This window comes from Erinaceus europaeus, chromosome 2, assembly GCF_950295315.1.
Source record: "Erinaceus europaeus chromosome 2, mEriEur2.1, whole genome shotgun sequence".
Classification (NCBI taxonomy): domain Eukaryota; kingdom Metazoa; phylum Chordata; class Mammalia; order Eulipotyphla; family Erinaceidae; genus Erinaceus; species Erinaceus europaeus.
This window is the reverse complement of record NC_080163.1, coordinates 3,922,865-3,935,716: the sequence shown is the minus strand read 5'-3', so window position 1 is coordinate 3,935,716 and position 12,852 is coordinate 3,922,865. Positions and strand designations below refer to the sequence as shown.

The following is a 12,852-nucleotide window of genomic DNA, read 5'->3' as shown; positions in this document are numbered from 1 at the left end:
GCAATATCCTAGTCCCTCTTTCCTCATACAGAGGGGTCCCCTAGTTCCAATTCCTGAATCCCAGGTATCCCCCAGCCCCTCCTCCCTCACACCCAGGGGTCCCCCAGCCCCTCCTCCCTCAAGACCAGCATTTAGTCCCTCTTTCCTCATAAACGTCCTCCTCCTTCACTCCCAGGGATCCCTCATACCCTCCTCCGTCAGGTCCAGGGGCCCCCCAACTCCTCCTAACCCTCCTCCCTTACACCCAAGGGTCCCACAGCCCCTCTTCCCTCAGACCCAGGGGTCCCTCAGCCTCTTCTTTCTCTTCTTTCCTGGGACCCCAGCCCCCTGCTCCTCAGGACTGAAGCCAGAAGAGGTGCTGAGCAAGGGAACACACATTTTATTTTATTGGCAGGACCCCAGGCCTGCTCCTCGGGTCCCAGCGGAAGCGTGTCGCGTGGGCCCCTCTACCCCAAGGACTACTATACAGGAAGCCTGGTCAGGACCTGGGGTCCCCTCCATGTGGGGACAGCAGGGTCACACGAAGTTGTTGGGGAGCGTGGCAGGGGAAAGCGGCTCCAGGCGCTGGGGTCGCCCCCCGCGGGGTGGTGGGGGCAGTTTGGGGGGCAGCGGGGGCGTGGACGGTGGCTGCTTGGTGGCGATGTGCGAGGGCACCCAGGCGTCGGGCGCGTAGAAGTAGAGGTCGTAGGGGTCCTTCGGGGCGTCCAGGTGCATCACTGTGGGTACAAAGCCATGAGGCCACCCTTCTTCGTCATGCCCCCCACTGCTGCCTCCACCAGGCTAGTAAGGAGGCCAGAGGGAGGGGTTCCACCTGGTGCTTGAATTGAGTTTTCTTTCTCCTCTCACCTCTTTTTTTTTTGGATAGATAGAGACAGCCAGAAATCAAAAGGGAAGGGGGTGTTAGAGGGGGAGAGAGAGAGAGAGGCATCTGCAGCCCTGCTTCATCACTTGCAAAGCCTCCTCCCTGCAGTTGGAGACTGGAGGTTTAAACCCAACTCCTTGCATAACATGTGCACCACCACCTCTCTCTCTTTCTCTCTCTCTCTCTCTCATAGAATTTATTTATTTATTCATGAGAAAGATAGGAGGAGAGAAAGAACCAGACATCACTCTGGTACATGTGCTGCTGGGGATCGAACTCCAGACTTTATGGTTGAGAATTCAATGCTTCATTCACTGTGCCACCTCCCGGACCCCCCCCCCCCTTTTAATGGCCCCGGAGGTGACACTGTTGGTGGAGCACAGCCTCATGAATGCTTGAGACTCCAGGTTATTTTATTTTATTCTAGCTTATCTTATTTTATTTTTATTCTTTATACCAGAACACTGCTCAGCTCTGGTTTATGGTAGATTGAACCTGAGACTTTAGAGCCTCAGGAACAAACGTTAATTCTTGTTTGTTCCTTTTGCAGAATCATAATGCTGTCTGCCCCACGCTCGGCTTTTCATTTTCAACAGACAGGGGCGTGGCTTCACGCGGCATGGGCGGGGCCTGATGGAGGGGCGGGGCTTGTGGGTGCCAGGAATCTTGGTGGGAGCTGGGGGTCCCCTTGCTGGGCTGGAGCTGAACTGTGACCCCGTCAAGAACTGGGGAGGCAGGAACTGGCCCTGGAAAGGGTCATCCCCCCCCCACTCTGGTTTATGGTGGAGCTGAGGATTGAACCTGGGACCTCAGAGACTCAGGCATAAAGTTTTTATTTTTTTTAACCAGAGCTCTGCCTTATGGTTGTGTGGGGGATTGAGCCTACGACTCTGAAGCCTCAGGCATGATAGTTTCTTTTTTTACTTCACCATTATGTTATCTCCCCAGTCCCAGAGCTTCTGTTTGACCTTGGAAGGGGGCAGGCTAACAAACGGGGTGGACATTTCGGCTGGGGGCCCTCACCTGGCTCGTCGTCGCTCGGAAGCCGGTGGTGGGCGAAGGGACGATGCCGAGATGCCCGGCGATAGAGACACCACAGCAGCAGGAAGATGGCAACCAGCAGCCCGGTCCCCGCAAGGAAGAGACACAGGGTCCCTCCTGCTGCGCCTCGGGGGCGCCCCGCCAGGGCCACGCCTGAAAGAAGGAGCCCAGGGATTAAGCCCTTCCTCCTGGAGACCCAGGGCTTCCTCAACCCTGCTCCTTCAGATCTGAGTTCAAACCCCCAGCGTCTCCTCCCCAGATGCAGGGGTCCCCCAGCCCCTCTTTTATTAGACCCAGGGGTCCCCCAGGCCCCCCTCCTTTAGACTCGGGATTCAGCCCCATCAGGTCCCCTCCCTCACACCACGGGCCCCTCACCTTTCTCCTCCACTCGCTCCACCACGATGATGGTGTTGACTCTCTCACCTCGGCTGCGCCGCTGGGGGCCCCGCGGAGTGGCAGGGGCGGGTTGGCTGGCAGAGGCTGGAGGGGCAGGGGGGCCCGCAATCCGGGCGGAGAGAGGAAGGGCAGCGGGTCCTTTTGGACTAGCGTTCAGGGGGGCGGTTAGCTCAATGGTCCCGGGAGAATCCTGGGTGGGCAGTGCAAGGGAGCTGGGCTGAGTGGCGGTGGGGGCTTGGGGTTGGGGGCTCAGGGACAACTCAGTCAGGGCGGCTGAGTCTTGGGCAGGTGCAGATGCTTCCAGGTGGGGAGTCCAGGTGACCTCTGGCGGGGAGGCGGTGGGCATCTCTGTGGCACCCTGCTGGGGGGCTGTGGGAACTTTGTTTGGGGGGATTTTGGTGGGGCTGAGGTTTCCATGGGATTCTGAGGGAGGGGCTTCAGGAGGGCCAGTATGAACGGCCTGGGAGGACTCAGAGTGTGGGGCTTCAGAGGTGTCTGGGTTCTGTGTGGCTGGAGATCGGAGGTGAAGGGCCTTGGTGGGGCCAGGACTCGGGGTCACTGGGGGCTCTGTATTTGAGGTCTCAGTGGAGTTAAGTTTGGGGATCTCTGGGGATTCCTGGTGTTGAGCTTGGGTAGGCTCAGGAAATGCTGGATGAGTTTTGGGGGTGTCAGAGGACTCTGTCTGTGGCATCTCAGTTGGGTCAGGCTTGGGGGGCTCAGAAGGTTCTGGGTATGTCATGTTGGAGGGATTGATCTGGGTGATCGCCAGGGGTTCTGACAGTGAGGCATTGAGTGAAGTGTTCTGGGGGGTCTCAGACGACTGTGGGAATGGGGTATCTGGGAGGCCAGGCTTGGGGGTGTCCGTGGGGCCCAGAGGGGCGGACTCCGGAGACACAGCCTGCGGTGTCCTGGAAGGCTCAGGACCATCATCAACCCCCGTGGTCTGTGGAGCCGAGTTTTCAGAAGCTTGGGGGGAGCTTGCAGAGGACTGGCTGGTCTCTGGAAAGTCGGGGCCCACAGATGGCGAGGCTGAAGGGGCGGCCTTGGAACCCGGCCCAGCCAGGAGGACGGTGAGGAGGAAGAGGATGGAGCCTAAGGATTTCATGGCTCTGGGGAGGGAGAGGCAGGCAGCTGCGGGGAAGCGGGAAGCAAAGGGTTAAAACTATAACTAAATATAACTAAAATATACCTACTAGCTATCTACAAAACAGAGACCCCCCCCCAAACTCTTCATCTACACTATTCCAGCCTTTGGGTTCATGATTAGTCAATAATTTGTTCTGCTTTGTATGTTAACTCTCTTTTCAGCCAACAGGTTCCAGATGCTACCATGATACCAACCAGACTTCCCTGGACAGACAACCTCACCAATGTGTCCTGGAGCCCCACCACTCCAGATCCCTGCCCCACTAGGGAAAGAGAGAGACTGGCTGGGAGTATGGATTGACCTGCCATGTTCAGCGGAGAAGCAATTACAGAAGCCAGACCTTCCACCTTCTGCCTCCCACAATGACCCTGAGTCCATGCTCCCAGAGGGATAAAGAATAGGAAAGCTGTCAGGGGAGAGGGTGGGATACGGAGTTCGGGTGGTGGGAACTGTGTGGAGTTGTACCCCTCTTATCCGATGGTTTAGTCAGTGTTTCCTTTTTATAAATAAAATAGATGACAAAAAAGGGGGGGAGTCGGGCCATAGCGCAGCGGGTTAAGCGCAAGGATTGGCATAAGGATCCGGGTTCGAGCCCCCCACCTACAGGGGAGTCGCTTCACAGGCGGTGAAGCAGGTCTGCAGGTGTCTGTCTTTCTCTCCCTCTCTGCCTTCCTCTCCTCTCTCCATTTCTCTCTGTCCTATCCAACTACGTCGACATCAAAAAAAATTAAATAATAAAATTAAAAAACAAAAACAAAACCAAAAACCCTGAGCGCCCGGGAGCCCAGGACCCAACGGAGACCAAGCCCAGAGAGGCCCCGCCCCGCCGAGGCCCCGCCCACCGCCGCCTTTCCCTGCAGGTCCCGGGGCAGCGGGGCACTCGGGTAGCCTGGGGAGACCGAACGCGATGCTTCTTGGGAGTCGGAGCCAATATTCATATCTGTTTTCCCCAGGGAAGGAAGCCCAGAAAAACTGGGAAAGCATCACACCTCCCTAAGTTCCCAGACCTCCTCTTGGACTTGGGGGAGTGGACACCTGCCGGGACATGGGGTGGCCTTGCTGTCTTGCAGGGGCCCGTGCTACCCTGACCACAGCTGTTTACACTGGAGAGGGCGCAGAGGGCACTGGAGACTGGGGACCCCACCCCAGGGTGCAGGGGAGGGAGCCTGGATTTGAGGGAGACTGGGTCCTGGGCAGGAAGGCTGCAAGGAGGTGTGTGGGGAGGGGGGGTCAGACTCCTGGACCCCAGCGGGTGGAGGGCCCCGTGGGTCTCAGCTGCTGGTGTTTTGGGAGAGAGGAGCGACCTGGAGGCTCAGCTGCTAGAATTTTGAGGGTGCACAGCTTGGGGGGGGGCTGCAGGAGGGGCTTCAATTAGTAGGTCTTGAGTTAGAAGGGGATTAGAAGCTCTGAGTCTTGGGACCTCCAGAGATTGGGGTGTAGGGGTCTGGCAGCCCCCGCCTGAGGCAGGGAGAGAGCCGAGAGGCAGCACTTGGGGCTGTGGACGGAGGGTGGAGCCGACATGCTGGGGGTCCGAGCGGCTCAGCTGGGGCAGAGAGGCCCAGGTGTCTGGTCACATGGAGGTGGGGCGGTCAACGCAGGTGGGACAGGAGCACGGAGGGGGGGGGGTTGTCTCTTACCTGCTCGGTTGGGGTCCAAGATAACAGCAGGGGGACCGAGCTGGTCTCGGAGATGGGCGAGTGTCGCAGAATGGCTGGGGCGGGGTGGCAGCGGCTGGGATCCCAAGGGTGAATTTGACGCACCTGACCCCCTCCCTAGGGGCCTGGGAGCCTAGCGACAGCTGGGGCTCTTAAAGGCGCAGAGAGACACAGGGAAGCAGGCTGCAGGGTCATTCCAACCACACTGGCCTCCCTTTAGAACCAGGGGGGTCCTGTCCTCTGCCTCCTCTACCCCAAAGCCAAGAGTCCAGGTCCCTGGCACCTTCCCACTTCAGTGCCCCTGGAGCAGCCCTCCTGCCCGCCCACCCCTCTCCTGTCCTCTCAGATTGAGGAATTCATGTCCCCAGGCATCTTTTATCCCAGAAGTCAGAATCTTGTGCTTTGTTATTTATTTATTTATTGGGAAATTAATGTTTTACATTCTTCGATAGTAAATACAATAGTTTGTACAATAGTTTGTACATTTCCCAGTTTTCCATATAACAATACCACCCCCACTAGGTCCTCTGTCATCCTTCTTGGACCTGTATTCTCCCCCCCCACCCCCAGAGTCTTTTACTTTGGTGCAATACGTGTTTTTCTTTAACTGTTTAGATGAAACTTAAAAAAAAAATACTTGTGATTTCATATTGATTTACAAAAAGTATAAGGTAGCGGGTATAATTCACACTGTATCTACCACCAGCTATCTCTGTGCCCCCTCCACTGGACACTGCAATACTTGTCCCAAGACCGCAGATATGGCTTGACTATTATCTCTATAATTACATATCTATATATTTGCCCGTTTTTCTATAATCCTGCCTTCTCTTCCTTCCTTCTATTTTTTTTTTTACTGCTACCAGGGTTATTTCTGGGGCTCAGTGCCAGCACTACGAATCCACTGCTCCTGGTGGCCATTTTTTTCTAATTCTCATCAGATAGGCTAGAGAGAAATTGAGAGAGGCTGGGGGGATAAAGAGAAGGAAATAAACCTGCAGACCTGTTTCACTGCTCATGAAGCAGACCCCCCGACAGGTGGGGAGCGGGGGGGGGGGGGGCTCGAGCCCAGGTGCTTGCACATGGTGACATGTGTGGTTAACCAGGTGTGTCACCACCCACCCTCCCCCTTCTTCCTTTGTATATATATATATATATATATATATATATTATATTTATTTATTCTGATATATATATTTTTTAATATCAGAGCCCTGCTCAGCTCTGGCTTATGGTGGTAACAGGGGTGGTGGTGGTGTTGAACCTGGGACTTTGGAGCCTCAGGCATGAGAGTCTCTTTGCCTAACCATTGTGCTACCTATCCCTGCCCTCCCCCCACCCCGCTTCCTTTCTTTCTTTTTTTAAAAAATTTTTCTTTTTTTTAAATTTATTTTATTTTATTTTATTTATTTATTTATTCCCTTTTGTTGCCCTTGTTGTTTTATTGTTGTAGTTATTATTGTTGTTGTCGTTGTTGTTGGATAGGACAGAGAGAAATGGAGAGAGGGAGGGGAAGACAGAGAGGGGGAGAGAAAGATAGACACCTGCAGACCTGCTTCACCGCCTGTGAAGCGACTCCCCTGCAGGTGGGGAGCCGGGGTTTGAACCGGGATCCTTCTGCAGGTCCTTGTGCTTTGCGCCACCTGCGCTTAACCCGCTGCGCTACAGCCCGACTCCCCCCCCCCCCCCCCCGCTTCCTTTCTAAGTCACACCTACAACTTCAGAGTGTCCTCCCCATCCCACCCCATTTTTAAATTTCCTCTTCTCTCTCTGGCACCTGATGGGATTGGGCTTCAGAGTTCTCTGGTCATCTTCCTCTAACATTACTCCCTCTGGGAATCTGGACCAAAGATCTTCATGGGGCGCAGAAGCTGGAACATCTGGCTTTTGTAATTGCTTCTCTGCTGAACATGGGTGCTGGCAGGTTGATCCATACCCCCAGCTTATTTCTCTCTTTCCCTAGTGGGGTCCTGCGCTGTTTTGATTTTATTTGTATTCATTCATTTATTTTTTGAGAGCATGGAACCCTCAGCATCTAAGATTCCTTCAGTGCAGTGAAGGCCAGGCTCAGAGCTGACCAAGTAGCATATGACCAAGTAGCAAGCCGCCCAGGGGGTTTCCTCTGACCCCTGTTCTGTTGCTTGCTGAAGCCAGGAGCTCACACCTTGGTCCCCTCTGCTCTAGGGCACTAGGAGTCCAGTTGCTGCATCTGTCAAGCAGAGACACAGATGGCTACGGAACCAGCCTTGGTGTAGAGATATGAATATGGGCTCCAACTCCCAAGAAGCTCCTCGCTCGGTCCTAAGAGTCTCTCTCTCTCTCTCTCCTCCTAGAAAAAGGCTGGACATACCTACACAGTCACTCAGGGTCCTTGCCTGTCATTCTGGGCTGTGCACAGCCTCTGTGCTCTCTGCTTTTGCCTGTCTCCTGCCCTCATACCAATACCCTTAACCCCTCTCCCCGCCATCTCTCCTCTATCTTTCTGATTGTCTTCCCATCCACATTTGCCACAGGAATCTCTGTGCAGGCCGTCTGTCTGTCCCTCCCCTGTCTCCCGGGAGTCTTTCTCCACACTCCTCCGTCTCCCTGTGTCTGTGCTGCTTCCCCTCTCCCTCCCTCCCTCCCTCCCTGTCTTTCCTTTCTTCCTCTTCTTCCCCTTGCTCGCTCCCTGTCTTTGTCTTTCCTTCTCCCAGATTACTTCACTTCTTTGTGTCTTCACCTCTCCCCACCATTCCTCCCCTTCTGACTTTCCTGTGTCTCTCTGTGTGTCTCTGACTTCTGTCCTGATGGTCCATCCCCGTGTCTATTTTTATCCCCTGGACACACCCCCTGTGTCCACTTCTCTGTCGGTCTGTCTCTCCCCTCCCTCTCCTGCTCAGGTCTCAGCTCTTGGTCCCAATTAGTTGGTGGCCGACAAGGCAGTGGCAGAGCCCCCACCCCCGGTTTCTCATTACCGCTGACAGCTCCTAATGAGCCTGGGGGGAGGCTGACCCTGTGCCCCCGGCCCCCCCATCTGCGTCATGCCCGCTGCGGGGGCCGGGAGGCCATATAAGGGGGCTGCCAGGCTCCGGGCCCCAGCCCACAGCGCAGTAGGGGTCCCGCCAGTGGGTTTGGGAGCTGGGTGGGTTGGGGCCTGGGGTTCTGGGCCGGGATGCCAGTCTCCCTGAACCTCTGCCTGCCTGTCTGTCTGTCTGTCCACAGGTGATGGAGACCAGCCAGATGCCCAGAAGCCTCCGGGTGCCGCTGCTGCTGATGCTGCTGCTGCTGCTTGTGCCCTGGGGCATCAGCTCAGCCTCCGGAGTCACCCTGCCCCCCGAGGGGGTCTTCAGGTTAGTGTCACACCAGAGGCGGGGAGACCAGAGAGGAGGACAGAGACTCAGACAGAGGGGGCAATAGAGACGGGGGGGGGGACAGAGACCTGGAGAGAGAGGAGGACAGAGACTGGGGGGGGACAGAGACCCAGAGAGAGGGGGGGACAGAGACCTAGAGAGAGGAGGACAGAGACTCAGACAGAGGGGGCAATAGAGACGGGGGGGGAGGGACAGAGACCTGGAGAGAGAGGAGGACAGAGACTGGGGGGGACAGAGACCCAGAGAGAGGGGGGGACAGAGACCTAGAGAGAGGAGGACAGAGACTCAGACAGAGGGGGCAATAGAGACAGGGGGGGAGGGACAGAGACCCGGAGAGAGGGGGGGACAGAGACCTAGAGAGAGGAGGACAGAGACTGGGGGGGACAGAGACCCAGAGAGGGGGGTACAGAGACCTAGAGAGAGGAGGACAGAGACTGGGGGGGACGGAGACCCGGAGAGGGGGGTACAGAGACCTAGAGAGAGGAGGACAGAGACTGGGGGGACAGAGACCCGGAGGGGGGGACAGAGACCTAGAGAGAGGAGGACAGAGACTGAGGGGGACAGAGACCCAGAGAGGGGGGTACAGAGACCTAGAGAGGAGGACAGAGACTGGGGGGACAGAGACCCAGAGAGAGAGGGGGGTACAGAGACCTAGAGAGGAGGACAGAGACTGGGGGGGACAGAGACCCAGAGAGAGAGATGGGGACAGAGACCTGGAGAGAGAGGAGAACAGAGACTGGGGGGAGGTACAGGGGCCCAGAGAAAGAGAGAGAGGGGGAAAGAGACCTGGAGAGAGAGGGGGACAGATACGTGGGGGGGGGCAGAGACTCAGATAGAGAGAGAGAGAATGGGACAGAGACCTGGAGAGAGAGGAGAGCAGACACTGGGGGGCAGAGACCCAGAGAAAGAGAGAGAAAGAGGAGACAGAGACCTGGAGAGAGAGGGAGACAGAGACTCAGGGAGAGATGGGGATAGAGAAGAAAGGGGTGGGAGACAGAGACTCAGGGAAGGGAGTATCAGGGACTCAGAGTATGAGACTGAGACAGAGACTCAGAGAGAGATGGGTAGAGACCCAGAGAGAGAGAGTGGCGAGAACAGAGACCTGGAGAGAGAGAGGAAGACAGAGATTCGGGGGGGGGGCAGAGACCTGGAGAGAGATGGGGATAGAGGCCAAAGGGAGGGGAGACAGAGACCCAAAGAGCGAGACAGGGAGACACAGAGACTCAGGGAAGGGAGGAGCCGGAAACTCAGAGAGAGAAGGGGTAGAGACCCGGGGGGGGGGGGACAGAGACCCGAGAGAGAGACAGAGAGACAGAGATAATACAGAGTTGAGGCGTGGGTAGAGTCAGCAAGAGGAAACAGGAAGAGTGCGCCCAGGAAGGCAGGAGGGCTTTGCGGCCAAGCAGGAGGGCGAGTCTGGGCGGGCTGCGGGTCGCCGCTGGGCTCCGGGGACCGCTCCGGGCCAGCCGGCCTCAGAGCCCCGCTCACCGCGCCCCGTGCCCGCCCGCAGCCCGCGCGCCCTCGGCGGGGCCCCGGCGGGGAGACCCGGCCCGCGGCGGAGCCTGGCGCTGGCGGACGACGCGGCCTTCCGGGAGCGCGCGCGGCTGCTGGCCGCCCTGGAGCGCCGCCACTGGCTCAACTCGTACATGAAGAAGCTGCTGGTGCTCCCCGGGCCCTGAGCCCCCGGCCCGCCCCGCCCCAATAAAGACCTGGCCGCCCGCCCGCGTGCTCGTGCGTGTCTGTATCTGGGGCACCGGGCGGGGTCTGCGCCGGCTACTGGGGGGCTCCACCCCGAAAACCATCCTTAGGGGGCGGGAAGACGGCTTAATGGTTCTGCAAAAGAAAAAGATTTGCACGTCTGAGGCTCTGAGGTCTCGGGTTTGAGCCCTGGCACCACCGTAAGGCAGAACTGAGCAGTGCTCTGGCAATAACGAACAAACAAACAACAAAAAAGCTAAAAAAGCAAATAACCGGGGGTCGGGCGGTAGCGCAGCGGGTTAAGCGCACGTGGTGCAAAACGCAAGGATCCCGGTTCGAGCCCCCGGCTCCCCACCTGCAGGGGAGTCGCTTCACAGGCGGTGAAGCAGGTCTGCAGGTGTCTGTCTTTCTCTCCCCCTCTCTGTCTTCCCCTCCTCTCTCCATTTCTCTCCGTCCTATCCAACAACAACATCAATAACAACAGAAATACTAACTACAACAATAAAAACAACAACAAAGGCAACAAAAGGGAAAATAAATAAATATAAAAAATTTAAAAAGCAAATAACCACTTTTTCTTTCATTTTCTTTTATTTATTTATATTTTTAAAATTTATTTTCCCTATTGTTCTCTGTGTTTTTTTATTGTTGTTGTAGTTATTATTGTTGTTATTTGATGTCATCATTGTTAGATAGGACAGAGAGAAATGGAGAGAGGAGGGGAAGACAGAGAGGGGGAGAGAAAGACAGACACCTGCAGACCTGCTTCACCGCCTGTGAAGTGACTCCCCTGCAGGTGGGGAGCCGGGGGCTCGAACCGGGATCCTTGAGCCGGTCCCTGCGCTTTGCACCACTTGCACTTAACCTGCTGCGCTACTGCTCGACCCCCTCCTTTTATGTATTAGATACAGAGCAAAATCCAGAGGGAAAGGAAGGTAGAGAGGAAGAGAGAGAGAGAGAGAGACACCTGCTACCCTGCTTCACCACTTATGAAGCTTTCCCCCTGCAGGTGGGGGCTGGGGGTTTGAACCTGGGTCCTTGCACAATGCACTGCAACAGTGTGCACCTGCCCCCTTTTCTTTCATTTTCAATAGAAATCACACACACACACACACACACACACACACACACACACACACACGCAGAAAACCAGAGGAGACACCTACAGCACTGCTACACTGCCTGTGAAGCTTCTCCCTTGTGGGTGGGGAGCAGGGGCTTGAACCTGGGTCGTTGTGCTCTACTTAGTGAGGTCCACAGGGCCTCTTAAAGATCCTCTGTCCATATTCCTTTCCATCAGTCCATTTTCATGCCTACCTATCGCCCCATCTCTCCTACCTACCTGCCCACCTCTGCTCCCCTTCACCACCCCTTTCACTCTGTGTCATGGTCTCTTGCCAAAGCCGTGGCCATCTCTGTCCTCCTCCTGACTTGACCTCTTCTCTGGGTCTGTCCGTTTGTCTGTCTGGATGCCCATGTGCGTCTCTCTGCATCTTCTTCATGCTCTGGCTCCCTTGGGGTTTCCTGTCTCCTCTCTCCTCCTTCCATCATTAATCAAGCTCAGTTTTTCTCTGTGCCTGTTTCCTTCCTGTCTTCTCTTCCCGCATTCTCCCCGGTACAGTGTGTGTGTGTGTGTGTGTGTGGGGGGGACGCTCAGTTGTGAGATGCACCAGCCATTCACGAAGAGGTTTACCCAGACCTCCAGCCTCCAGGACGGGCCTGGCAACTGCCGGGTCTTCTGTTCCTCATCTGGGGATTAAACAGATACACCGTGACCCAGTACGGTACTGACTCCCACCACGTCACAAAAAGCTTCTATCAGAAAAGGGTTTCTGGGGACTGGGGTGGTAGCGCAGCAGGTTAAGCGCAGGTGGCGCAAAGCGCAAGGACCGGAGTAAGGATCCTGGTTCGAGCCCCTGGCTCCCCACCCGCAGGGGAGTCGCTTCACAAGCGGTGAAGCAGGTCTGCAGGTGTCTATCTTTCTCTCTCCCTGTCTTCCCCTCCTCTCTCCATTTCTCTCTGTCCTATCCAACAACAACGACATCAGTAATAACTACAACAATAAAAACAAGGGCAACAAAAGGGAATAAAAATGTATTTTAAAAAAGGGTTCCTGCCGGATGGATAGGGAAGAGGAGGTGCACTGAATTAGCCTGCCTAATTAGGCTCCAGGGCTTCCAGGTCCAATCCCCCCGCACCCCAAAAGCCAGAGTGTTGGGTCTCCTTCATGAAAACAACCATGAGCAGCAAGAGGAAAAGATTTTCGTTTGTGTTGCAAGCGCCTCCAGCAGTTTCTCCAGGGCTTTCTGACTGCGCCCTTCCTGGGAGACCCGGGCGATGGGAGAGGACCAGGCATCAGGCTCCGCTGGGGACCAGGCCGGGGCGGGGAGACACCTGGGGCGCCGGCGAGCGAGGACACAGCCAATCAGAATCTGCGTCTCTCCCTGGAGGCTGGGCAGGTCCTCCAGCTCGACCCCTCAGTGGTGACCATGGCAACCCATCTCCCGCGGGACTCCCAGGCTGCCACCTCTGTGTAGGAGCTGCTCTGCGGACCGCGTCCCGATTGGCTCAGAGAGGAGGGCAGAAAGGGGCGGCGCTGGGCGTGGCGGCTGCCACAATTTGCATTTCCGGGGCGGACCGCGTCCTGATTGGCCCTTTGGTTGTGGGCTGGGCTTGTCTCCTGTTGGGGAGCTAAGTAACTGT

The 12,852-nt window shown here is 56.3% G+C and overlaps 2 protein-coding genes across 2 annotated transcripts; one reads left to right on the top strand and one right to left on the bottom strand.

Moving 5' to 3' along the window:
* Positions 1–359: 359 nt before the first annotated feature.
* GFY (golgi associated olfactory signaling regulator) lies at positions 360–5,166 on the bottom strand. Its single transcript, XM_007531351.2, has 4 exons — positions 5,084–5,166; positions 2,279–3,430; positions 1,886–2,056; positions 360–716 (listed from the first exon to the last, which is right to left on the bottom strand). Exons 2-4 carry the CDS (start codon positions 3,402–3,404, stop codon positions 517–519), a joined length of 1,497 nt encoding a protein of 498 aa, XP_007531413.2. The 5' UTR covers positions 3,405–3,430; positions 5,084–5,166; the 3' UTR covers positions 360–516.
* A 3,139-nt stretch (positions 5,167–8,305) lies between these two features.
* On the top strand, positions 8,306–10,130 carry PTH2 (parathyroid hormone 2). Its single transcript, XM_060186374.1, has 2 exons — positions 8,306–8,436; positions 9,962–10,130. The coding sequence occupies exons 1-2, from the start codon at positions 8,306–8,308 to the stop codon at positions 10,128–10,130; spliced, it is 300 nt and encodes a 99-aa protein (XP_060042357.1).
* The last annotated feature ends 2,722 nt before the right edge of the window (positions 10,131–12,852 follow it).